General features: G+C 49.0%; 1 protein-coding gene across 3 annotated transcripts in view; it reads left to right on the forward strand.

The window, feature by feature from the left end:
- Nucleotides 1-14,734: 14,734 nt before the first annotated feature.
- PLCH1 (phospholipase C eta 1) overlaps nt 14,735-25,766 on the forward strand; it is a 37,532-nt gene continuing 26,500 nt past the window's right edge. Inside the window, exons 1-2 of one of the 3 annotated variants that reach the window (XM_088171113.1) lie at nt 14,735-14,982; nt 25,543-25,689. In XM_088171113.1, coding sequence (XP_088027239.1) covers nt 14,940-14,982; nt 25,543-25,689 — 190 coding nt within the window. In that variant the 5' untranslated portion in view covers nt 14,735-14,939. Of the gene's footprint in view, nt 14,983-22,402; nt 25,690-25,766 lie in introns of those variants that run through there. The other 2 variants (XM_088171115.1, XM_088171114.1) reach the window with 2 other exon arrangements.

Genomic DNA, 25,766 nt, shown 5'->3' on the forward strand with positions numbered 1-25,766 from the left:
CTTTCTAATGCCTTCCTCAGCAGCAAGTTGTGCTGACACATGCTTTTCATGGCTTCCAGAAGGAGAGGAGAAACCTGGGAACAAAAGCTGCCTGGGAATGCAGAGCCCCAGGAGGAGCAGGGGCTGCTGTGGGCTGGCTGGGCTGGCACAGGTACAGGTACAGGTGTGCTTTGCACAGGGGCTCAGCCCCATTCCTGCCTGCCTGGCACCTTGTGGGCCAGACCCTGGTGTGGTGCTGTGCAGGGAGCCCAGCCTGTTCCTCTTGCTCCTGAAGAGCAAATCCTGGGAATTTGTCCTCTAGCAGGACCCAAACTGGATACACTCAGGGTTGGGCTGAGCCTCTGTCATCATCTGGTGAGTGATGCAAGGTGTGTTTAGTGGGGGAATAGCCAAAATGCCAGATTAAACCCAGCAAAAATTTTAACAAATCTGCATTTTCACTAAGTCTAGTCTATCTAAGAGCATGCAAGTGCAGTATCTGCATCCCAAACTCTTGTGACCTTCCTTCTTTGATTGGACATCTCTGAATTTGGAGTTTCCAGTAGCTCCCAGGGAAATCCACAGGATTCTTTGCTCCTGTTCTGGCTTGGCCTTTCTGACACCTTTGCTGCCAGCGTGGTGCCAGCACAGCTGTTCTGGCCTCATGGTACATTTGATTCGGGAACTCATCTGTCAGAAAAATAAACCAAGACAAAATCTCTGCTTTTATTCCTCCAGAGCAGTTCCTAGAGAAATAAGAAAAGGATCCCATACTGGATAGTTTTGTTTTCTGTTGCCAAGCACTGTTGATGTTTTTTTCCATGATGGTGATATTTATAGTAAAATATTTGCTGTTCAAAAAGCAGTGTAACTTTGAGGGTATTTTTAAAACTTTTTTTGTTTTATGCAAGGTGGTTTAACTCTGCAAAGTAGGCATACATTAATGACGTAGTTAATACCATAGGTAGGTAAAACTTTGTTTTGTAAATATGAAAAATCAATTTCCAACAAATATCAGTTTGTTGGAAAAAATGTCTTTTTGTGTCAGCAGTATGGAACTTCCATTTTGTGTGCCTTGCCTATTCTGCCTGGCTCCCATATGTGTAACTTTAGCAATGTTTATGCAAGTTATTTTGAGTGAATGTTGATATTTGATGCTGATTAAAGTGGAGATTTGCACAGATGATGTGTGGAACCCTTAGAGCCTGGCTTGTGTGACAATTAAATCTAAATCTGCATGAATTTAGACCAGCTTAAATGCTTATCAATATTTGGGTGACTGTTAGTGGCTTAGTGGAATAAGAAGCCCAAGACTGCAGATGGGTGAATGCCCCATGGAATATTGTCATATTAGGGTTTTATAATCCCTTCAGATTTATTTTTTAGGTCTAGTTAAGGCTAAGCTTTTCATCCAAGAACTTCTTTGGTTTGTGGATACTGTTTTAAAAAAATCCTGCCCATATTGCTCAGAACTGGTCTCTGGAAGCTTGAGGGTTGTTCCACCAGAGTTGTCACTGTGGTTAGAAAGTGAAAACATGGATTGGGAAGTTCCTGTTGATGGCTACTGATTAACTAGGAGAGAACCTGCAGCATGTTTTAATATGGTCCCGGGAAAGGAACTTGGTGAGGGTATAAAGTTTCCTGGTTGCACTTTGTGATGTGAACAGAAATGGAAATGAGTGCTCAGCCTCTGGTCAGTGCTGATATTTGCAATATCAGTGTAACACAGGGTCGAGCCCTGGGCTCTGGGGAGCATGTCCTGGAGAAGTCTGTGTGCTCTGCACGGTGTGTGCCAGGCTGCTGGGTGCTGATGGGAAAGGATGTAGAGCTTGATGTGGAATATTCCTTTATGGAGCTGAGAAACTGTAGAGAAACCTCAGCAATCCCCTCTGGGCAGCCTTTGCTCTGCTCCTGAGGAGAGCAGGAGAATCTCTTGCTCACTCAAACTGCAGATGGGGCTCTTCACTCCCTCCCCTCTAATGACACTGAGGGTTTGTTGTGAAGCTCAGTTGCTCAGGTTTTCAGCACCTCTCCAGGATTCCACAGGGGAAGTTCCAAGTGGAATTTGTCCTTTGGTGTTTATTTTCTGCTTGCAGTGACTGGGAGGGAGCTGCCCACACGAGATGGTGTCATCAGAGATGCTGCATGCCCCCAGCACCATCCCAGCTGCCACACTGAACCCAGCCTTTCTCTCTGGGCTCTATTCCTGCTGCTCAGTGCCAGCCAGATGGTCTGTCCTCCCTGCCATGCTGACATCTCTAAAGCTCATCAGAGGGCTCTGGCCATAGCTGGGGCCAATGCAGCATCATTTCCATCACAGCATTATTTCCACCACACACTTGGGGTGGCCTTTGTGTGACTCCGGATTGCTCTTCTCATTTCTTACCTTGTTAAAAATTAATATTATTATTTTGTTATACTTTTATGTCAACTGTAGATCCCAGTATCTCAGAACTATTTTTCATGTTAAGATTTGTCATTAACAGGCATAAGCTTCCAAAATCAGTAGCCTGCTCAATATTCAGTGTTTTCTGGACTTCCCTTTAATTACCAGGAACATTAACTTTATCCCCCACTTTAGGCTAAGGAAAGGAATCAATTTTTTTAAGTCATACTTCCCACGTGTGTTCACTGGGTAGGTAGGAGCTCTGAAACTGCTGAAAGGAGCTGTGGTTTTGTCTGAGGGAAGTGCCAGTGTCCTGCATTCCTGCCTTGAGGAATGATCCCTGGTGTCTGGTGGAGTCCCTGCTGTCACTGTGGAAGTGCTCTGGGCACCGGCAGGGGAGAAGGGGCAGGATCAGCGGGCTCAGCCCCTGAACTCTCTCAGGAGCTGCTCTGAGAGCTGTCCCCAGGCTCAAACACCTTCCTGGCCGTGTGCTTGTTCCGTCCTCACACTGGGGACCTGCTCAGTGTCCAGGTTAAACGCTGCAGATAAATATTTGGATTTTGCTGCTGCTTTCCAGGACAGTTCTGTGCTGAGCCTTTCCAACAGCCTGAGCTGAGAATTTTTGAGTGTGGCTCAGCCTGCAGCTGCTGGTGACAGCCTGGTGATTCCCTGGAATGAGGGAATTCCCTGCACAGGGCACAGGGTTTTTCTGTGTGAGAGGGGAACCTGCAGAATACAGTGAGACATGGGGGGTCAGATGTTCTCCTTGGTGCTGAGCCTCTTGCTGTGAGAAGCATCTCTCCCAACCCAGGCAGGGCACATGCATCCAGGATACCTTACACATTCATTTCCACAACTTCTACACTCAAGTCACTCCATAAAGCATGTACAGAATGAAACTTTGCCTGTGAGGAGTTTACCCACTTTCTGATAACAAAGAGATATTTGTTCATGTGTCTGTATCTGCACTGTTCATTCATGCATACACACGTGAATAGGTAAAGTTAACTTCTTCCTTGCATCAAACTTTGAGCAATATCAGCTTACTTCTATTAATGACAAGCAATACCAGTTTACTTCCATTAATAACTTGAGCACTATCAATTTCCTTCCATTAATAACTCTCTTGTAAAGTACAGCTCTGTGCAACTAATCAAAGCTCTTTGGAAAAGTGTCTCTCATGGAACACAGTGCTCAAAGCACTAAAATAAGGCAGCTGACAGGTTTAATGGAAAATAATCAGCAAAAATAGCAGATCCACTTCTCTCAAGGTGCTGTGTTTTTGCACAGCACATAATGGACTGCTTGCTCAACTTCCAGATTAATGCACTTTATCCAGATACAAAGCAGATGGATTCCTGATGCTGCAGTAGCATCTCTGCTCTCAGGCAGGTTTTACCTTTTGGAATGAATGTGGCAGGCTCAGGGCTGAACCTGCAGCAATTTTGCTTATTGTGAAAATGATACCCCAAGCTGAGAAACCTGCAGAGTGGAAAAGTGAGGAGTGTTTTCAGCTCTCTCTGAATTGGCTGCTTTATCAAGCTGGTTTTGAACTCAGATTTATATCTGGTCAGGATTTTGGTAACTTTTTGCCAAAATAGTTACAGTCCTAATTAAACCTAATTATATGCTTTTATGGGCACTTTTTACTCTGATAGTTTATTCTGCGTGTATAAAATAAGTGATACAGGTACAGCCCACATTTCAGTCGTTGGCATAGACAGAATGTTCTTTTTCTCCTGTATTGAAATGATGCAAAATTGTGTACAGTTAAGTTCCTAAGTGCGTGTTCCTTTGAAATGATGGTATTTGGCCCAAGTGTGGGGTTGGTTGGGATTTTGTTTGCTTTTTTTTTGTACTGTAGAGTAAGGCATGATCTTGGCTGGGCTGTCCTGGAATCCTATAAAGTAAATAACCTCGGGGGTTATCCAAAAAACTGCTGGTGTTTCTTGGGAGAGTTTTCTTGTGGGATGTTTGTGTCAGCTGATGCAGCCCCTTCGGGAATCTGCCTTCATCCCTGATGTGCCCGGGAGAACCTTTGTTCCGAGGGGCCACCGTGGTGTGGGAGAAGCCTTTGTGCAAGAACAAAGGAGGATTGTATCAGCCGCGGGGCGAGACGGAGGGGAGGGGGCTCAGGGGCTCTTTCAGAGGCACTGCAGGGATGGATCCACGGCCACATTTCCCTGTAAATCTCCCCTGTGATCCGGGTTCTGCGTGGGAGCTGCGCGGGAGATAAGATCTGCTTTTATTGTGTGCAAATTCTTCGCGGTGAATATTTGATACGCTTTCCTTAATTAAAACGCGACGCCTCTTGCGCTGCTGTAGCCTAAAGCAAAATTCTTGGCAGTAGGCTGGACTGTGGTGTTACTCCTGTGCTTTAACAGTAACTAACAGCTTGTGCCTTACGAATTAGGGCTGGAAGAGCGGCCTTAGTGCCGGCTCTAAGGAAAGCTCGTGGGGTGGCCAGGGCGAAAGTGCAGGAAATGTAGAAGGTGAAGCCTGGCAGAGGTAGTGGGTATTGCTGCTTGGGTTCCAAAGTTTGGCAAACCACACTTTTATTGTAAACAACCCACGGGCCGTACCCAAAACACCCCCCAGCGGAGCCTGGGGATGGTTTAAGGTGGAGCAAAAGCACGGAGAGGTGTTTGTGGCTCCCACCTGCAGCAGAGCATCCCGACCATCCCTGCTCCCCTGACAGAGGCAAATCCCAGCTGTGCAGCCACAGCCTGGGGCAGGAACAGCACGGGTGTCACACTGGGACTGCCCTGTGGGTCTCTAATGCTTGCAAGTCAAATAAACATTGACACTGAGGCACGAGTTACTGCAGAAAGGGAAAAACTTCTCCAGGTTCTTCTGTTCCCTGGTTAGCTGAGTGCCTGGGGTGCCTGCACCCCAGGAAATGATTGTAGCTAAATTGGTCATTAAGGATCAGAGGAGTCCCGTTGGCTGGGATTTCACATTATTTGTTGTCCTTTTTTGTTTTGAATGAAATGGATCTGTGTCCCTCAGCAGAGCTGCAGGCCAAGCACTTCATGTGCTGTGATGCTTCGTTCGGGGGTGGGTTTGTTACTAAGACCCCCTGGCAGTATTTTTATGAGGAGATTTGGGTAGCACTGTCCTTACATCCTGCTAGAATTGCTTGGTTATAAAGACAGTCGGAGTTGTTTGTGCCAAGTGTGGGCGAGCAAGCAGCTGGGTTGACCAGAGTGAAGGTGGGAGGGAGATAAAACGGGAGACCAAAGTGGGCTTGTAACAGGAAGGGGTGTCTGGATTGCTGAAACCAGAACCTGAACTTCATAAAATAGCAAAGGGAGAAGGAGGATCCAGTGAAAGGATTTGGTGTCAGGACAGGAGATTAAGAATTCCATGGCTTCAAAGAAGTATGAAATGCTGGTGTGTCTGCCTGTCACCATCAGTGTTATTTTTGCTCCTCCTCAGGCTCAGTCTGCCTGTCCATGGGCGATTTCATCCCGAGTGCCACAGGGCAATGTCTGTGTCCTCACAGCTCTGCTCTGCTCTCGAAACCAGGGGTGATTACCTTTGAGTCACCTTTTTAATTACTATAACCTTCACTTGGGGAGGATTTATAGTTTCGTGGCGTTGCGGGACGTGTCCGTAGCCTGTTCAATATGGGACAGCATCACGGAATGGAATAAATTGATCGTCTCTGCAGGGCCCACAGTGGCCTGCGGTGGCTGGGGAGGGATGATGGTGACAGAGGGGTCAATTGCTCCCTGCAGCACTCCGGCAGTCGCTGGCTGGTGGCACCAGTGCAGCAGGCGATGTGTCCGCGGGGACGGGCACGTTTGGAGAGCCAAAAACTACAATTGTCATCTTTTTGTGAAGCCAATGGGCTGCTTTCCATAAAGGGCTCAAATAATTACAGTGCTTGCAGTAGCTGGAGGCACTTTGTGTAAATTAATTCCCAGTTACCCATTCCGGTTTTCCTTGCAGGGTCCGAGCCTTTGATGGTGAGCGGGAAGCTGGCTCACGATGAGTTACTGGAGTCTGGACAAGAAGAGCTGCCTGCAGTACTGCCGGCACTTCCTGGCGGACAACGGCGCGTTCCACGGTGAGTTACCGAGTTTTTCTGCGTTTGCGGTGTTGTGTTTCCTGCTCCGGCGGCCCCCGACACTCTGTATCCACGCCTGCATCTCCTGGGGAGCAGCGGGGCCGAGCCCCGGCCGTGCCCGCTCCGTGCGGGGGGAGCTCGGCGGGACCCCCGGGAGTGCGGGGGGAGCTCGGCGGGACCCCCGGGAGTGCGAGGGGGGGAGCTCGGCGGGACCCCCGGGAGTGCGGGGAGGGGGGAGCTCGGCGGGACCCCCGGGAGTGCGGGGGGGGAGAGCTCGGCGGGACCCCCGGGAGTGCGGGGAGGGGGAGCTCGGCGGGACCCCCGGGAGTGCGGGGAGGGGGAGCTCGGCGGGACCCCCGGGAGTGCGGGGGGGGAGAGCTCGGCGGGACCCCCGGGAGTGCGGGGAGGGGGAGCTCGGCGGGGCTGCGGCGGTGCCGCACGGGGGCGCCAGGGGGCGCTCCGGGACCGCCACCCCCCGGTACCGGGTCCGGCCGATCCCCCCCGGTACCGGGTCCGTCCGCTTCCCGCAATCCGACCCACCTCCCGCCGGTACCATCGATGTTCCCCGGCCCTGTGTCCCACCGATCCCCTCCGGTGCAGAGTCCAACCGAGCTCCCCCGGGGCTGCCGGGGCTGGGTCTGACCGATTGACCCGGTACCACCGATCTCCTCGGTGTGGCCGGGGCTGGGTCCCCCCGACTGCCCCCGGTGCTGCCGGGGATGGATCCGACCGATTCCAGCGGATCCCACCGATCCCCCCCGGTAACGGGTCCGACCGATCCCCCCAGGTTCTGCCGGGGCTGGACCTGCTGGGGCCGGCCGTGCCCCGGTGCTCGCTGCCCCCGGGGCAGGCAGAGCTGCTGGGCTCGCTGGAGCACCGAGCCCCGCAGAGAACCAGCACAGCTGGTGGCACAGCTGTTGGGGTCGCTGCTCCTTGTGCTTTGGGTGACACGGGCTGGGGGCTGCAGCAGGTCCCATCACACAGCTGGACGCTCTGTCTGATGAGGGGGTGGCTTCCTCATGCTGTTCTGAGAGGCCCAGGTCTTGTATGCTTTATTCCCTCTGAGGTCAGTAATTAAAAACCATCACTTTAGGGCAGATTTATGGCACTATTAATAAGAGCAGCGTGGAATGGCTATGAATTAAAGATAGAAATACTCCTCTCATTCAAAGCAGAGAACATACAGTTCTGTTTTCAGTGTGTTTGTCAGGACTGGAGACGTTTGCAGCCCACTGTAAAATAAACTGTATCTGCATTTTTGCCACTGTGGTTATGTCAGCATCAATGTAGTTAATGGCTTAGTGAGAGAATTAATCATTTCTCAGTCTGTGAATCTTCCTAATGAAAGCCAGTTCAGAGAGAACTCTTGTTTTGCCTTGTACTGCTTTTTTCCTTGCCCATGAGCACTTCTAGTTCTGTTTGGGACACCAGAAGAATGTTAATAACTTTCTGTAAGTAAGTCTGTCAGGGGTGTTGTCACATTAATTCATATGTGTGCTGTATTTGGGACTTGTGTTAGAGGGAAAGTGCTGTCATCTCCAGGCAGAGCCGTTCTGTTCTCCAATGAAATGGATTAATTACTGGGATTTATCAGGCCACTCGTGTGGTCCCAGTGGTTATGGTGGGATCCTGTTCCTTCAGAGTTCCCTCTGACCCTGTGGAAGGGATGTGTTCACCCAGGTGCCCCCGAGCACTGTGGCAGTGTTTGGGAGATGCCTGTTCATCCCTGCTCTCCTGCACAGTGTGTGACTGGAACAGCTACAGGGATGTGTATTTGCAGCTCTGCTACTCCAGAATAGTGAAAGAAGAGTGTGGTCCATGCTCTGTGACCTGAGGTGGTGTTTCAGCACAGAGCAGCACCCTGTCTTTATCCTGCTAATGGTGCACAGGCTGGATAATGATCCATCAGCACAGATTCCAGGAATCCATGAACATTGAGGGATGAGTCTGCAAAGTGATAATCATCTACAGCCCAGGGCATAATTAGCAGCAATCCTAGACCAGAAAGATTTCATGGCCTAATTTATTTCTCTTTGATTGATGACCGGATTAACTGTTATTCTCTGACAGAACCCATCATGGCTTCCCATTTATCTCCTTTAACCTAAGCAAGACCCTGCAGAGATAGTTCCTTTGCTTCTGAGTGCATGGAGGGGCTGAGTTCCCCCCTGGGCAGTGACAGAGGTGACAGTCCCACAGCATGGTGTAAGGATGTGTGCATATCCCAGGAATTAGCAGGTTCTGGTGCTCCAGGCTGCTCACATTGTCCAAGTGCACCCTCACTGGGAGCACTGGGACAGCTCAGTGGCATCAGGGCTCTCTGGAGTGATTGTCTGGAATGGAACCTGTGAGCTGGAGGAACTGCTGCACCTCGGGTGCAGGCCAGGGAGAAATGTCCCCCGGGGCCAGTTGGTGTTCTTGAAAAGCAGAGGAGTGTCTTTAGAAGGACTGGAAGTGTCTGCAGAGGTGCACAAGAGGAATTTTGCTGCCCAGCTGTGCTCATCTCTGGTGTTTCCTTCACACCCTTGTGGCATCTGCATTGCTTTAAGCCCCTGAGATGAGGCTCCATTTGTTCACCTGCTGAGGAGTTTAAATGCAAGAACTCATGGACTGCATTAATAAAAATGCTGAAGCTCTGTTTTATTTGGAGTGGTTTAATTGCTTCGTGTAAAAAAAACAAAAGCTGACCAAAAAAACCACCAACAAAACCCCAAACAAAACCAAACCTCCCCAAAAAATAAAAACCCCAAAGGAAAAAGGCTCAGCTTGCAGCAGGAGCACCCAGCTGAGCCTGCAGCCCTGTTGCAGTGCAGTGCCCCTGCAGCAGGAGGACAGCACCTGCCCCTGGGATGTCACATCCCTGGAAATGTTCAAGGTTGGAGGGGACTCAGAGCACCCTGGGATAGTGGAAGGTGTCCCTGCCCATGCAAGGAGTAGAACAAAGGGAGTTTTAAGGTCCCTCCAACTCAAAGCATTCTAATTCTGTGATCAGCTGAAGGAAGATGCAATTTTGTGTGTTCAGGAGGAAGATGAAGGTGCTGGTGCCACAAGCCCAGCCTAATGCACTTCTGGGCAGTGTTTGAGCAGGGGGAGCTCAGGAACAGAGAGAAGGGTACAGAAGTGGAGATGAGTCAGGTTTGTTTAACTTGGGAAATCAAAGATTGAGAGGGGATGTGACTGCTGGCTCTGAGTGCATTGTAAAGGGAAGCTCAGGGAGGAAAAGGCTTATTTGACCTGATGGGGGAAGCTGGCACAAGAGCAAGTTGAAAATTGTCCATGAGTGTATAAAACAGGCCCAGGAAAAGCTAAGGTATTTTGAGTGGGAGATTGACAAGTTTTGGGAAAACTGTTACAGCATTGTGTTTGTGCCCTTGTTCTGAAGTTGTAAATGTGATTATCAGGCACTGTATTGGCTAATGGGAAATAAGGAAAGCTGTCTGTGATCTCAGCTCAATTTCTGTGTCCAGTGAACTGCAGACACGAGCAGCAGTGCCCCCATTCAGGAGAAGGCTGCTCTACATGGACCAGGCTCCTGCTGGCTCTGAGTGGTGCTTTGAGACACTTGCCTGTTGTTGGACAAGAAGTATTGCTACACAACTGTGGGGCTTTGCACGGGCTCTGATGGGTTGACTGAGATTTCTGTGTGTAATGTGTGCATCCACATTGCCTAAGGCTCTCTCATAAATTCGTAATTTTATTAGGAAAAGCTGCTAATGGCTGCGTTTGCAGGATATTAAAATTCTTATCTGTTTATGTCTGAAATATTTGGTTACAGAAGTGGAGGTTGCTGCTGTGCCTTGTACTCTGGGGAGTCTTATCTGCCCAGAAGCAAAAATGTCAGTTTTCTTCAGCAGCAGCAGCGAGATACAGCAGTGTGTGTGTGTGTGTGTGTGCACACAGAGAATAACAGACCAGAGACAGGGGCTGGGGTGAGCTGCTTTAGCACTCTCTGCAGAACAGAGAAGACAAGCAATTAAAATGTTTGGAATAGCCTTGAGGACTTGATGAACCCACTTTCCTTCCTCTTGCGAGCAGCTCCAAAATGCAAAGTACAGCATCCCTCGAGGCTTGGAAGAAGAGATTTTTTTTCTTTTTTTCAGGGGTTTTAAGCTGTAAATGTGCATCATGTTTTGTTTGTTTGCTGGCAGTAACAATGTAGGAATGGCTGTGCTGTCAGAGCAAACATCCATTTAACTTTGCTGCTAGATGGTCGGGGCTAAAAGTACAAAGGGGAAAAAACCCCAAGTGTACAGAGCAGCCCTGCCTGTGGCTCCCAGTGCCTCCCAGTCAAGGCAAGTACTTCCCCAGCCAAAACTGCATCTAGATAATTGCAGTTTTTGTCATTGCATCTGACAGTTTTATTTTTTTCCGTAAGATTTTTGGAATTCATCTGTGCTTATGCCCATCTGTGGGAATTAACCCCGAAACTCGTGGTGGTTGGTGTGAATGCTGTGGTTGGAGGGAAGCAGGAATTCAGGCTGTCAGGGATGGAGCAGGATGTGCTGCCCTGATGTTTCACCTTGGAAAGGGAATTGCCTGGCAGGTGACACGGGTCCTGAAGTCACACTGGGCACATGCTGGTGGCTTTGGCTGCCCAGCATCCTGACGAGGAAACCACAGACAACCTCACCTTGCTTCAGTGACCTTGGACTTCTGTGCCCAATGAGGACATCAAATACCTTCTGTTCTCCTTTTTTACAGTCAAATGGGCTGTTCTGGTTATTGGAGCACAAGAGTTTTGGGGGAGCAGTTGTAGAGCTTTGCCAGATTGCACAAACCCCTCAGGCCTGGCGTTTGCTGATGGGCAGTGCTGTATAATTAACACTTGTGCCAGGCTGGGGGCACAGCTACAGATGCCAGCTGTGGGCTGCAGGATTCAGCCTTTTGGAGTTTCATAATGATGCTGGGAAAGCACAACGAGTTAGTAGTGCAGGAATTAGTGTTTGGGTTCATATTCTGATTTATGTGGTGAAATGTCCACAATTCACTCCTTGAGACAAACAGATGTAAATGGAAATGTGTTTACAAGAAGAGCATTAAGGAATTGATGTATTAAAGTCCACTTAGATTTAGAAAGGGCCTGAAGTGCCTGAAGAAACTCTCTCTGCTTTGTTGTGTCTGTCTCTGGATCTCTTCATGAAAGGAGTCTCATGTGGGATTGTCTCCCACAATGTTTCAGGTGGTTGTGTTCTCATGCCAAGTATTTTTCCCTTTTCATTTCTGTGTGTTTCTCAGCTTTCCATAGAACCATGTCTTCATTAACCATAAATGAGTTGATAAAAGCTTTAATCTGATAAAAATGACAAGTTTTCCATGTAGCTGATACAAAGTTTAATTCATTGCTGGCTGACTTTTCACAAGGAGATTGTCTCACAGTTCAGATCTAAGATTACACTTGGATGATGATTATGAAGATGTTGTTATCTCCTTATTTCATTATCTATTCCCTGTAAGAGGTGTTAGCTCTCTAATCAGCTTTTCTTGCTCTTTAGCAGAATTAGGCTTTGTACTGGTTTCCAGCTATTTTGACAGTGATAAAGGAAAACCCAATGAGCTAGAAAATGAACCTTCCTCTGATGCTGTAATTTCCAAACTGTTAGTTAAATCATATTCTCGTTTATTAGAAAATGGATATTTTGCAGTAGAACTTGCAGGGTTGTGTCTCTGTCCAGTGATCTGAGCCTTGTGAGGTGTGGGCAGAAATCCTGAGTGGGAAGAACAGGAGTGGAGGTGAGGCTGTTACCTTTCCTGCAGACCTTAGCCCAGGACTGTGCAATACCCATGGGACAGCACTGATGGCTGAAAAGATCTTGTCTGATGGTGATCACTGATGTCAGTCAACTACAGGTAAAGGAAAATGAGTTTTTTGTTCAGAAAGCTCGTTTGTCAGCATCACTGTTAGAGCTGTGTGAGCTGTGGCTCTGCAGAGCATTCCCAGCAGGAGCCTGTGACCCCTGGGAGCAAGGGAAAAGCCAAGCAAGCTGATAGGCCTTGGGATTAAATGCAAAACATGCAAAAACCTGGCTTGACACTGAGGACTTGTCATGGGGATTGATTTTTCTTGGGGGTGGAAGTCGAATAAACCTACAGGTCTTCTTATGCCATTTGGCATATGTCAACTGAATTACAGAACATCTTCATTTGTTTGCTGTAATGTTCTTTTAACCTATATAACATGCTTGAATTTCTAGAGGCATGTAGCATTTAAGCACATCTGGTTTTAAAAGGAAGTTTATTTTAGAGACAAAACAATGAAGAATCTATTGGTGCTTGTATGAGGTTTCTTACAGAGCAGCTGTGGTGTTGAAGGTGCTTTTGTGTAGCTTGTCTTATAATTAACAGAACAGTAGGAGTGAGTAATTTGCATTTAACACATTATCAAGTGCAATCTGATATATCAATAATTAAACTGTACAGCAGTGACAGTTTATTTTTTGTTGTTGCACTGTGGCTATAGCACATCGTTTCTGTGTACACGCAGTGGTAACTGTCTAGAGACTTCAGAGTGGTGATTCCAGCCATGAACGTGTGAGCTGAGCTGGGAGCCAGAGCTGCCCCATTTCCCTGGCTCTGACTGCAGTGGGTGACACTCCCTCCTCAGAGTGGCACTGGTGCCACCTCCTGCCATCCCAGCCTGGCAGTGCCATTGGAGCCAGAGCTGAGAGCAGCCCAGGGATCCTGCAGTGGCTCTGGGCTCTTGTTTCACGTTCCAGGGTGCTGGGAATAGTCCATGGATACCCTGCAGAGTGCTGAGCTCTGTCCTGGGGGCTGTGGGAAGGCTCTCTGTGTTAGCAACAGCTAAGAAATAAAGATTGCTCAGGAGATAAAACATGTCAGCTCCACTTGGATCTTATCTCCCATCCCACTGAACTTCTGCAGGCATGTGGGTCTGTCTATGAGGAGTGGTTTTTTTTGAGTGGCTTTTTTTTTTGTTTTCCTCCTCTGTCACGTTGTCTCTCGTGTAACTTTTTCCTGGCCTGTGCTAGACAAACTCTGTCTCTTTTATTGCTGTCACAATGTTTGGGAATACAGCTGGGAATTCCTTTGGTGTGCTAATGTAAATGTCACAGTGGAAGAGCCAGCTGAAGAGGGAAAGAATTAGAAAACGCAGTAAGATGTGAAGCATTGTATGTGGAGAGCTGGCTTCATTCTTGCTGTGCTTTCCAGCCCTGCGAGCCCTTGGGCTCCGTTGTAAGGAAGTGCAATTAATGCAAGTCTGAATGCTGCTGCCCATTGTCCCCCACTGCCTGTAAACCCCCTGATCCCAGGAGCGCTGGGGTGCCTTAAACCAGCCCAGGGTTTCTCCAGGGGCACGGGGGTTTCTGTAGCTGCACCTGTGTCTCGGGGTGGCTTTATGATGCTGTGTCCCCAATCCTCTGTTCTGTTGGTGTTGAATATCGAGTTCTGCAGCTTTAAGACTAGTCCCAGGAGTGAAGGGGGAGAGAAGAGGTGCAGAGTTTTTTTTTTTTCCGCTTCTCTCGGAGGAATTATTTCCCCGAACCAGCTGGGGGAGGGACTGTTTGACTCTTTCCTCGAGGGACCCCATTCAGAGGTTACCTCCCAAATTTGCTCTAAACCAGGACAAACTCCTGCTCCTCGGGCATGGCCCAGCCCGAACCGAGTGCATTTGTGCTGCAGCTGGCCTGACCCTGCAGGTGGCTGTTGCCGGAGTTAGGGACAGCGGGACAGCGGCAGGAGGAGAGGCACAGAGCCGGGACAAAGGCACTCAGCGCTCGGGGGCTCTCCCCTCCCGGCTGCCCATGCCGGGGTTAGTCCGGAGCGGGGCTGGATTTCCCCTCCCGCATCCAGCCTGCGTCACTCGCCGCTGCCGAGCCCGAGTGTGGCAATAATCCCCGTCCGTCCGGCCCCTGCTGCCCGCGGGATTTCAGGGGCACAGCGCTGGATGACAGCGAGCACGGAGCTCGGAGCTCCCAGCGCTGGGTGACAGCGGGCACGGAGCTCGGAGCTCCCAGCGCTGGGCAGTGCGGGCACGGAGCTCGGAGCTCACAGCGCTGGGTGACAGCGGGCACGGAGCTCGGAGCTCCCAGCGCTGGGCAGTGCGGGCACGGAGCTCGGAGCTCCCAGCGCTCGGTGACAGCGGGCACGGAGCTCGGAGCTCCCAGCGCTGGGCGAGTGCGGGCACGGAGCTCGGAGCTCCCAGCGCTGGGTCACAGCGGGCACGGAGCTCGGAGCTCCCAGCGCTGGGTCACAGCGGGCACGGAGCTCGGAGCTCGCAGCGCTGGCTGACAGCGGGCACGGAGCTCGGAGCACGCAGGTGCTGCCGCTCCCCGGCTCTACCTGCTTTACCTGCTCTCTCTCACCTGTGCTGTGTGCTATGGGCCACCCAGCTGTCCTCGCTCATCCTGAGGAGCCGTGCCCGGCTCCGCTTCCAGGCATTGCTTTCCAAATGCGCTGGCTCTGAAGGCACGAAGATCAAACGGAGCCTTTGCCGAAGGGAGAATTTCCATCCTGCTCGCCAATAATGCCTGAGTTACGAATTTAATGGCAGACCTTGAAGTATATAAAAATTTAAGTCCAGAAAAAGGTAAGGATGTTTGAGTTTGGAATTGCCGTAGAATGACCTCATAATGTGTCTGGAAATGCTTATGGAAAAAAATCAGGTAACTTAACCCCTGGGATTGGTAAATTGCAGTGTTTATGGATATTGGTGTGTCTATTCCTGAATGTTTAACAAGAAAACCTGGTGGGTTTATATGGACTTGAAAGTAATTTTCTCCATGAAAACGTGTAGTTTGTTTTTGAGATACTGCTCTTTTGATGAGGACAAACTGCACTTCTGTGTTAGTCTAAATTATTGCAAATGTGTTTGCCTTGAATAAAAACATTCTTGACCTTTTCATCTGTTGAGAATTTTGCTGTGGCTTTTAGTGGAGAATAGTTTGATAGTTTTTTCTAGTAGCACTTATAAATAGTATAACACATTTGCAAGTGCTATGTAAAATTTGAATGAAAGCACTGGATAAAAGATGTCTTTCCAAGAATTGCAGGAGATAGTATGAAAAAGGAAGACATCTTGAATAACTTTCTTCAGTATCTTCTAGTTTATAACATCTAATTTTGTTCAATTTAAGTCAGTGCTCAATGGAAATTGGCAATTAGCTTAAGCCTCTAAGTGGATAGATAGTAAATGCTATAGAGAGAAAGAGAAATCATGGTGGATTAAAGTTAATTTTTGTATTCTGCTCATCCTTAAGGATGTTGGATTATGTTCTTTTAAAGAAAACACTTAGAAAATACATTTAGCAGAGCAGCTTTCTTGCCAGAATTGTGCAGCTCAGAATAAATGTTTGTGACAAGATTATCTGTAATTTAAAATCAAACAAACTAATCAAAAATAAAGCCACCAAAAGTCATTGATCATACTTTGCAATATCATCTTGCCCATTATAAGATGTCAGAAAATTTCAGGGCAGTGTTGAGAGTTGATTCATTTTTTTTCTTTGTATCTGTCACGGTTGATTTTAGTGGTTATTTTTTATCTAGTGGAAGTCCCTGGGAATAGGCACAGCTATAGTATAAAAACCAGATCCTATTTTAGGCAAAAGTGAGTTATTTATTTGTGGATGCCCTGCAGGGAGGGCTGCCTGTGCTGGCTGTGGTGCCAAAGGCTGCTGCTCCTGTCACAGGTACCCAGAGCTCTCCGAGGAGCTTTGGTGGCTGAGGGGGGACAGGTGTTGCTGCATCTGCCTTGCCAGGTGCAGCAGGTAATGGATATGGCCCCAGTGAATAATTCACAGCAGCCAGCTCTCCTGGAGGGGCTGGGGACAGGCCTGCAAGGAGAGCATCATGTTCGAGGTTTGAGTCTCATGGCTCTGTGTGTGTGTGTGTGGAGAAGCACATTGCACACCAGAGAACGTGGCTGGGGTGGAGTTCTGCTCGAGGTCATTCTGCTGTCCCTTCCTTATCCAGATGTGAGAGCAAGGCCAAATTCCACTTGGTCATCCTTGGTTGTGGTGGTGCCATCTCTGTGTGGGGAGGCTGGTGAGGGCTGTAGAGCAGTGAGGGGCTGTCCCTGCTGTCCCTGCGTGTCCTGGGGTGTCCCTGGCACTGAGGTTTGGCTGCTTGGAGGTGGGATCATGGCCAGGGTCCCCTCTGTAGAATTTTGGTCTGTTTAATGTCCTTATTAGTGCTGCTGTGGGACTCCTGTGCAGCTGTCCAGGCACGGAGTGGAGGCTCTGGAATGCTGAGATGTAAAGGAACTAGTCTGGAGCAGCAAACTGGTCTGAGTGGATATGGGAGGCATCAGTCCTGGGAAGAGCTTGGTCATCCCCAGGTTTCATTCCAGTAACAGCTTCAGTCTGTCTCAGCATTAAATGCACTCACAAGAAGTTAGCACATGCACATGGCAGCTTTGGCAGGTGGAGAGCCTGGAGGAGCTTTGGCTCGTCCTGAGGAGATTGCCCCGAGTGCCACCTGACCCAGGTGTCACAGTGGGGCACCACGAAGTGTCCCTGCCATGGCCCTGCTGGGGATTCAGAGGGTGCTGATGGCTCCAGGGGCAGCATCTCACCAGCTCTGCAGAGGATGTGGCTGGCCAGGTACAACTAGGTTATGTGCTTGTTAACTACTCAGTGTTCATGGCTTGGGTGCTTATGAATGAAATCTACTCTTTTTTATCAATAAATCTACAGAACACTGTTGTGGTGTTAGGGGAAATGTTGCTGTTTGCTGAAGAATTGTTGTTTTCCCAAAAGTCTGATGCATAGACTGGAATTGTTGAGTTAACTCCTTCAGTGCTTTGCTGGAGACTGAGCTGTCCCAGTGCCACACTGGGGTCAGCACTTGGGGACACCAGGGGCTGGTGAGCAGAACGTGCTGGCAGAAACCTTCCCAGCTCTGTCCAGCACTGAGCTTGCTGCAAGGGCTGTGTGTGCTGCTTTTTCCTCTTTCCTTCAGCAGCTGATGCCTCAGGGAGCCTGTGCTGCTCCGAGTCTCCTTGCATGAGTGAAGTGGGAGCTGTGAGGAGCCCCAGGCTGGATTTTTTTTTTTCCTGGGAGTGCCAGCAAAGCTGGCTGTGGGGCTGTGCTGTGGCAGGTTATTGATACCAGCACAGCAGAGGATGGGCTCTGAGGTGTTCCCACGTTACCAACAGAAACATTGATCAACCTGAAACTCAGAGGCACGAAACAGCATCATTTTCAGTCATAAAATCACTTTGGTGTTTGAGACTGTCAATTCACTGCCCACAGGTGACTCACTGTCGGTGACTTGCACCAGGATAATTTAAGGCAGAATAGATAAACATGTTTCTTTAGCAAAGTGACTGTTCCTGAGGAGGGTGAATAAATTAATTCATATCATCTGTTGCGCTGCAGTCTCCATTCATTACTTTTAAAGGTTAATTAACTTCACCTTCCCTTCTATTCTGCTTTTTTCCCCTCTTCCGAGTCTGTAGCAGAGCCCCCGATGTGGCTTGGTTTGGCAGCCTGGGGGAAGCAGAGCTCCCTGCTCCAGGCCATGGCCACTGGTTGCCCATTGCAGCTGCCCCGTGCCCTCCCCAGGCGCGGGTGCTGAGGGACAGAGGTGCTGTCACATGTGGCTGTTTGCTGCTCAGTTTGCAGACATCAGAACGGACTGTTTGCACTGAGGCTGGGGCAGTTCATCCTCTGCACGTCTCTGTGTGGGCACAGGGGCAAGCTTTAGGAAGGGCCTTTTGGTGGTGGGGTTTTTTTTTTTTCCTATTTTTTGGTTAAATTGGTGAAGTTAAGTGGGAGGTGTGGCATATAAAGGCGGTGTGGTGAATGCGGGGGTCTGCCCTAGCTCAGTGTGTTGTGGTGGGAATTGTATTTGTTGTATCTCAGGCAGGCTGAGAACAAGCTCTGTTTCACCGGTGTATGATCCACATTTATGTACTTATTGATTTTTGTCGTGGGCAGAGGTGGCATTCTGGCAGAGCAGTCTTGTGGTTTGCTGTTCTCTCCACCTCTGCATGCAGGGGCAGGGCTGCTGGGGTGCTCAGGCTGCTCTCTGCCAGCTGGGAAGCCTCGAAGGAGGAGCCCCTGCCTGGGCACTGCAGTGAGGCAGGGATTGCCCTCCTGAGCAGAGCTTCCCTGGCCTGGGAGCCCTGGGGATTCCTCTGGGGACATGGGCACAGCCCCTGGCCATGGTGCCCGGTGTTTGTGTCTGGTCACACAGGGGGAGGGTGCTGCTTGTCCTGAAAGCCACCCCCGAGCTGGCACAGTGACACCACACACCTGTGTGCTTGTCCTCCCCTTGGAGGGGCAGCAGAAACTCTCCTGCTCCTTTTCTTCCCACCTCCTGCTTTTTCCACAGCTCTGTAGTGTCATAATAACTGCTGTGCCCTCCCTGCCGAGGGATCCTCGAGGAAGAAAGAGGATTAGGATGTGCAAACTTAACAGTGTTTGCTTAATAAATCTGTGCTCCTTGTTCACCCCATTGATGTGACAAAGTGCTTTGGCACTTGGCCATGGCTGTGCTTAACCGATTGTGCTTTTCAGTGTTGACAAAGGACTAATTCCATAGTCCTAATGGAAAACTTACAGTGCTCAGCAACTGTGCTGCAGTGGCACCCGGGCTCTCACAATGGACAGCTCTGGTGGAGTTGTTTCTGAAGAAAGGATGAAACCTGGGCTAATTGCTTGAATATAATAATTGGAACTTTGCTGAGCTGGCAGAAGGAGGGGTCCTGGGGCAGGGGTGGAAAACATGAATTATTCATGGTGTCCAACCGGGGCACTGGCCCGGCAGGACATTTCTGCACTGCACAGTGCTCTGTGAAGTCTCAGTGAGGGAACAAAGCTTGTCATTAAGGATCGTTCAGGCTCTTTTCGGGATTTCGTAGTGCCAAGCTTTTGTTTGGATGCTTCTGGTTCCTTTCTGATCTCTAAGAGCAAAGGGGGAGGGAGCCTCAGTCTGGAAAGCAACTCTGAGTCCTGCCATGGCAAGAATAACTAAGGGTTGTCAAGGATCAGCTTGAGGAGGTGAAGAGCAGAAACCTTTGACTTGTGACGTGAAAATGAGTTCTTGGTCATCCTGGAAGCGTTGAGCCCACGGTGTCAATGGGGGAGCTGAAGGAGCAGTTCCTGTGAAATACGTGTTACTCAGATGTGACTTCTGGGAGCTGCTGATCCCAACTTTTTCCATTTGTTTTGGTTTTTTATTGAAAGGAAAAAAGACACTGCCAGAGACTTACAAAGAGCTGAAACATGCTGATAGATTTTGGTTGTGCTTGTGGTTTTTCCTTTCTGGGTAGTGAATTATTCTGTTCTTAAGCTTCACTCCTTTTTTGTTTGCATATTATTTAGTGACTTTACAAGCACGAGCTGCTTCCCAGAGCTGTGGATTTCCTTTGATTAGACACCATTCACAGTTGTTTGAGTAGTCTCAACTTGTGTTTGGTTACTTATTTTGATGCTGTTCATCTCCAGGGCTGAGATGAATTCCCCGTGCCCTTCCCAGCCTCTGGTGTCTCTGCTGGTGCTGCGTGGCTTCCTCGAGGGTTTCTTGAGAAATGCAGAAGTGTGAGAGACTGATTGATTGATTGATTGTCCATCTCATGTCCATGGACTTCCCAGAGATTACCATTAAATCCACTGTAAGAAGCTTAGCGTGAAATTCCGTGAGGCTGGAAGAGCTGCTGCGAAGCAAATTAAACTCTGGCATAAAATCTGAGCTGTGGCATTTAAACCAAAACCCAATCCTGCCTGGGGCATGGAGGGCTCCACACCTGCCCTCTGTGTCCCCCGAGCTCTTTGGCTCTTATGTAACCCCCCAACAATCAGCACCCTGATGGCATCAGTGCTGTTCTGTGGGATTTAGATAAAATGTGCTCTCGGGGGGCAGAAAATGGGGTTTAATGGCATTGCTGGAAGGGCAAAGGTAGTGCTCAGGATGAGTGAGTGATTCAGGGGGATGAGGAGAGTGCAGACAGCTGAGAACACTGGTGGGTTCTGTCTTTGCTTTGGGGTTTGGTTGGATGCAGAATATTTTCACTGCTGGGACCAGGACAGTTCAGTTGTGTTCTGGGCTCGGCTGCAGTGGGGGCTTTTTTGGAAAGGACCTTTCAGATCATGAAGTCCAGGCATCAGCCCAGCACCACCACAGTGTTCACCACTGAGCTGGGTCCTCAGGAGCCACATCCACTCGTTTTTGGAATGTTTCCAGGGACAGTGACCCCACCACTGCCCTGGGCAGCTGTGCCAGGGCTCCACAACCCTTCACAAAATACAGAGTAAACCCCAAAACACTGAGGGCAGGGGAGAAGAGCTGCTGCTGCAGATATAAAAGTAACTTCTGTATTTTATAGGTTCCTTTTATCTCTTCAAGCTTAATGTTGGCTTAATGCAGTTGATGCCTATCATTTAGAAACCCAGTTTATATCCTCTTTCATAATTATACTTCTCAGTGTTTGGTAATGCTCTTTATACCTTATTTAATCTTTTTGTTTTGTCAGATGGCTGTAACAGTAAGTCCATAAAAGCAAGATGAGACCAGACCTTTTGTCATTTGGTTGCACTTTGAAATATTAATTTCTTAACATACAGGAAAATAAAAAAACTGCCTGTGGACAGCAGTAAGAAATTTGTTTTGATCTTTGATTTAAAAAATTATCTGTCTCACAACAGTGCTGTAACCTTTTGCTGTAGACTCTTGGCAGTAGAGTTTTGCTGCTAATGCAAAGATAATAGTGTTTTCTTGAATAACTAAACCTCAAAATGAAGTAGCAAAAAACGGCCAGGATATTTATTTAACCTTAGAGAACATGCTTTATGGGAGAGGATGTTTGTTTCACTGTAGGGATGTGCCCCATATAGCAGAATACTCTTCTGTTTCCCTGAAAATGCTGCTCAGTGTAATTCTTAATTCCCTAAATAATTTCCTTCTGGTATGGACTGCACAGTCCTGCAGTCTTTGTGGTGAAGCACGAGAGCAGGCAGATGTGCACTCACCACTGTGACTTAATGCTGGGAATTAGACTAAATTAAACCTTAGCAATTCCAGCTCACGGGATGCAGGGAGGTTTTGCCGGGATCCAGGGGCTGGTGCCGAGCCATTCCTGGTTATTAAACCCGAGGGCACGGGGATGGATTAGAGAGGGGATGGAGGCAACCAGGGGCTGATGGGGGGAGATTAGGGCTGCTGGAGCTGCTACCGGGCTCACAGGGACCCTCGGCATCTGCCGGGCATCCCTGGGGCTTGGGGACATCCCGGGGCTCACAGGGACCCTCGGCATCTGCCGGGCATCCCCGGGGCTTGGGGACATCCCTGGGTTCACAGGGACCCTCAGCATCTGCCGGGCATCCCTGGGGCTTGGGGACATCCCGGGGCTCACAGGGACCCTCAGCATCTGCCGGGCATCCCCGGGGCTTGGGGACATCCCTGGGCTCACAGGGACCCTCGGCATCTGCTGGGCATCCCGGGGCTCGGGGACACCCCAAGGCTTTGGGACATTGCAGGGGCTCGGGGACATCCCCGGGCTTGGAGACATCCCGGGGCTCAGGGACATCTCAGGGACATCCTGGGACTTGGGAACATCCCAGGGTTTGGGGGCATTGCAGGGCTTGGGGACAGTCTGGGACTCAGGGCCACCTTGGGGCTCAGGGGCATCCCAGGGTTTGGGGACATCCCAAGACTCCCAGACATTGCAGGGCTTGGGAGCACCTTGGGGCTCATGAACATCCCGGGGCTTCTGGACATCTCGGGGGCACCCCAGGGCTCGGGGACACCCCGGGGCTCGGGGGCACCCCAGGGCTCGGGGACACCCCGGGCTCCATGGCTCTCCTCCTGGCCCCGGAGGTTGCCCATGTCCTGGGCAGCGTGGCCGGCCCAGGGAAGGTGGAGCTGGCACAGAGGGGTTTGTATCCACTCCCCCCCTGGCTCCTCTCCCTGAGCAGAGGTTTGTGTCAGGAGTGCCTCTCATGGCTCAGCTAAATCAAAAGGTGCTGTTTGGATTCAGGTCTGTACTGCTTTAAAGGGTTGTTTTGGGAGGAAAAGAAGTAGACTGGTCTTTCATTATTAAATCACATTAAACTCCAGGATGTCTGCTGGGATGATTTTAGGCTGTCAAGTTTGCATAACTCTAGAAACAGAAGTGAGTTTACTTTTCAGAGGTTTTTAATTTTAAATTAAAGCTTCAAATATCATTGAATCATGGAAGGGTTTGGGTTGGAAGAGACCTTAAATACCATCCAGTTCCAACCCCCTGCCATGGGCAGGGACACCTTCCTTTTCCATTGCATAAGCCTAATTTTTTATTTAAACTTCCAGATTAATTTTTTCTGATCTTGTAACATAAACGACATCATGTTCTAGTTTAACTTAATTAGTTTTCACTTTGAGCAGAAAATGCACAGCTAGTCCTTGTGTTAGAAGAATATCTTTTAATGGGAATCATGTCTTGCTTCCTCAGATTTTAATCTATGTCTGCATTGAGAAGCTGCTTCATTTATTCTGTATTCTTGGTTTATCTATAGGATTAGATGTTTTTCTGGAACCAGCTTCCCAATTCCTGAGTGAAATCCCTCCTGAACTGCTCTTCTGGAGCTTTATTGTGCCCTGCACTGCTCAATACCTTCCCTGATTCAGATGCTAATGTGTGGTGTCTGGCAAGGGACCGGCATTAGCATACTGAGAATAGATTTGAAAAAGACCTTTTTTATTTGCATGCTTATATTTTATAAATAGCCTGAAGGGGAGGATGGGGTGTTTTGTAAATGGTTTGCAGAGCTGAAATCCAGTGTGCCCGTGATTGCTGTGGCATTTCCATTACCCCAGTCCCTTCGTGAACGTGGGGCCGTTGTTATTAACACCTACACAGCGGGAATGATGCCGTGAACTCTCTTACACCTTCACTATTCTTTCAGTGTTTGAATTCTCATGGCATTTCCTTGGAATTGGGAAAGGCCAGGCAGCAATGATGGTGCTCCCTGGGGCACTGGACCTGCTGCAGGTGGGGTTTGGGAGGTGGAGGCTGTTGAGATACTGGGCAGGAACTGGGTTTCTTCCACTTTGTGAAAGAAAATGTTTTAAAATGTATTCCCTATAACTGAAGTCTGCCTGAAGCATGAATGTGACTGCACCTATAATGATTCCAAACGTGATGTAGAAATGTTTAGGCAATTGAAATGCTGAAGAAGGAACTGGATTGCCTTTCATGGTTTTTATTTCCCCCACAGTTTTGTTGGCTGCAGTTACCTGACTGTGGCCCATTCTCTGCTTTTCATATATTGAATTAATGTGGTCTTCTCCCTTCTGCCTTTTGCTGGCTGTCCTCAATGCCTTAGTGAAACTAGGCTGGGATTTTTTCTCTGAAAACTGAGCTGGTGCTAATAGACAGACTTATTTGAGAATTAGTTCTTTTAGTAAGACTTTCACCAGTCACTGCTAGCCTTAGGTGCAAAGAAGCAGATTTTCTGTGTTGAGTGGCTTGTTGCTAAACCTCTTACTGAGCTAAAGCCCTGCTGGAAGTGATCTCTGTTAGTGAAATCAAAAGGAGTTTGTGGTGTGTGTGCCAGGCTGATGGAGCAGGGCACGTTTGTGTGTCCACACTCACGGGGAGAACTTCATTTCTGTGCTGGGACAAGTTGTGTTTGTCTTGGTAGGAATCCAGGGCAAGCCTGATCTAAACCCAGCTGCACAGGGAAAGGCTGTGTCTGCCAAGAAAAGGCATTCCTGTGTGGATGTTCATAGGGACTTCGAGACTATTTTTGCTTCAGTTCATCTGCCTTCTCTCAGGTTCTGAGTTTCCCATCCCTTGTGCTGTAAATGTTTGTCTTCCTGGTACTTTGTGCATCTTCAGATAGATCCAAGTTAATGCTGCCCCAGCCAACATGTGGATATGGTCTAACATCTCCTCCTGGCTCGATTTGTGTCACATTTGGGGTTTATCTTAAAACCTTTCCAAATTCGCCTTCATTCAGTGTGTGTGCTGATCCAGGGGGTGCCATTATTTATGGACATAATAAAGGACACATTTATTGCACTCATGTTTTGGTTCTGTTCAGCTCAACCTCCTTCCTCCAAGAAAGAGAACTCAGGAAAAAGTCTCCTTCTGATGGGGTTTATTCCGTGTGGGCTTTGCCTTGCCAGCTCCTGGTGAGTGAGGGAGCCAGGGGAGGTTATTCCAGTGCCAGGGGCTGCTCCTCCCTGGTTTGCCCCATGTTTAGGTGCTGCTCTGACTGCTGTGAGTGTGTCAGAGCTGTTGGGAGAATAAATAAATCCCAGCTCTGGCAGAGAGCAGTGGGAGTGGGTTAGTCTTTGCTGTGACACTGAGGAGCACTGGAGAGAGAAGTGCTGGAGAGAGGAAGGGTGATAAGAAATAAAGACAGACCCAGAGAGTTTATTTGGGAGCCAGCCAGAGTGTAAACAAATCACCCAGGGAGATGAATTTGGAGTGATACCAAGTGAGGAGAGCCCGTGAATAGATAAAACCAGAAGGTAATTCAAGAACATGATATATACTGAGATCAAGGGGAAATGTTATCTTGATCCTTGTGTTTGGAAGGCTGCAGGGAGGAGGATGTGAGATGAAATGGAAGAAATGGGTTTATTTTAGTCAAAACACAGAGGAGGAAAAAGCCTTATCATCCGGATGGGATGGGTGGATAAAAGGAAATCATCCCAGTGTGTGTTCAAAGGTTGGTGGCAGCGTGGAGAGGGTGTGAATGTGTCTGTGTCATTCTGTGAGCAGCTCTGCCAGTGCCACAGCGTGAGGGACAAACTCCAGGGCTGCTGAGCCCAAAGGACTGCAGGGTTTGAATGAGGATCTCACCAGTCCAAATACATGCGATGCTGGGGTTTAAAATTACAGCACTGTGCGTACTAATAGAAAAAAAATGTAAATAAGATGAGCATGAAACAACTATAAAACGTTTTCCTTCAACACAAATTAAAGTTTTCTTTGCCTCCTTTGTGGTGAGGGTGCTTAGACAGACGAGCTGTTCCATTTTCCTGTGTGGAGAAGGTGGCAGTGAAGGAGGAAGAGTGTCCCAGCACTGCCCACTTGCTGGCATTCGAGGTTCCAGCCAGAGCTGGTGCGTGCCTGGCAGATGCTGGGCAGCCCATTAGTCTTGTCATTAGTGCATGAGGTGGCCTTCAGTTGAATTTCTTGTGCTCTGCCTCACAGTTGAAAGATGCATGAGTGTGATGCAGTCTGGGACGCAGATGGTGAAGCTCAAGAGTGGGACCAAGGGGCTGGTCCGTCTCTTCTACCTGGACGAGCACAGGACCTGCATCCGCTGGAGGCCCTCCCGGAAGAGCGAGAAGGCAAAAAGTAAACTCCTCATATTTCTGCTAAAAATGGGGCACTTGAGTATTGCAGTGTGAATTACAGAGCTGCAGGGGCTCACG

This window comes from Sturnus vulgaris, chromosome 10, assembly GCF_052056855.1.
Source record: "Sturnus vulgaris isolate bStuVul1 chromosome 10, bStuVul1.hap1, whole genome shotgun sequence".
NCBI lineage: Eukaryota > Metazoa > Chordata > Aves > Passeriformes > Sturnidae > Sturnus > Sturnus vulgaris.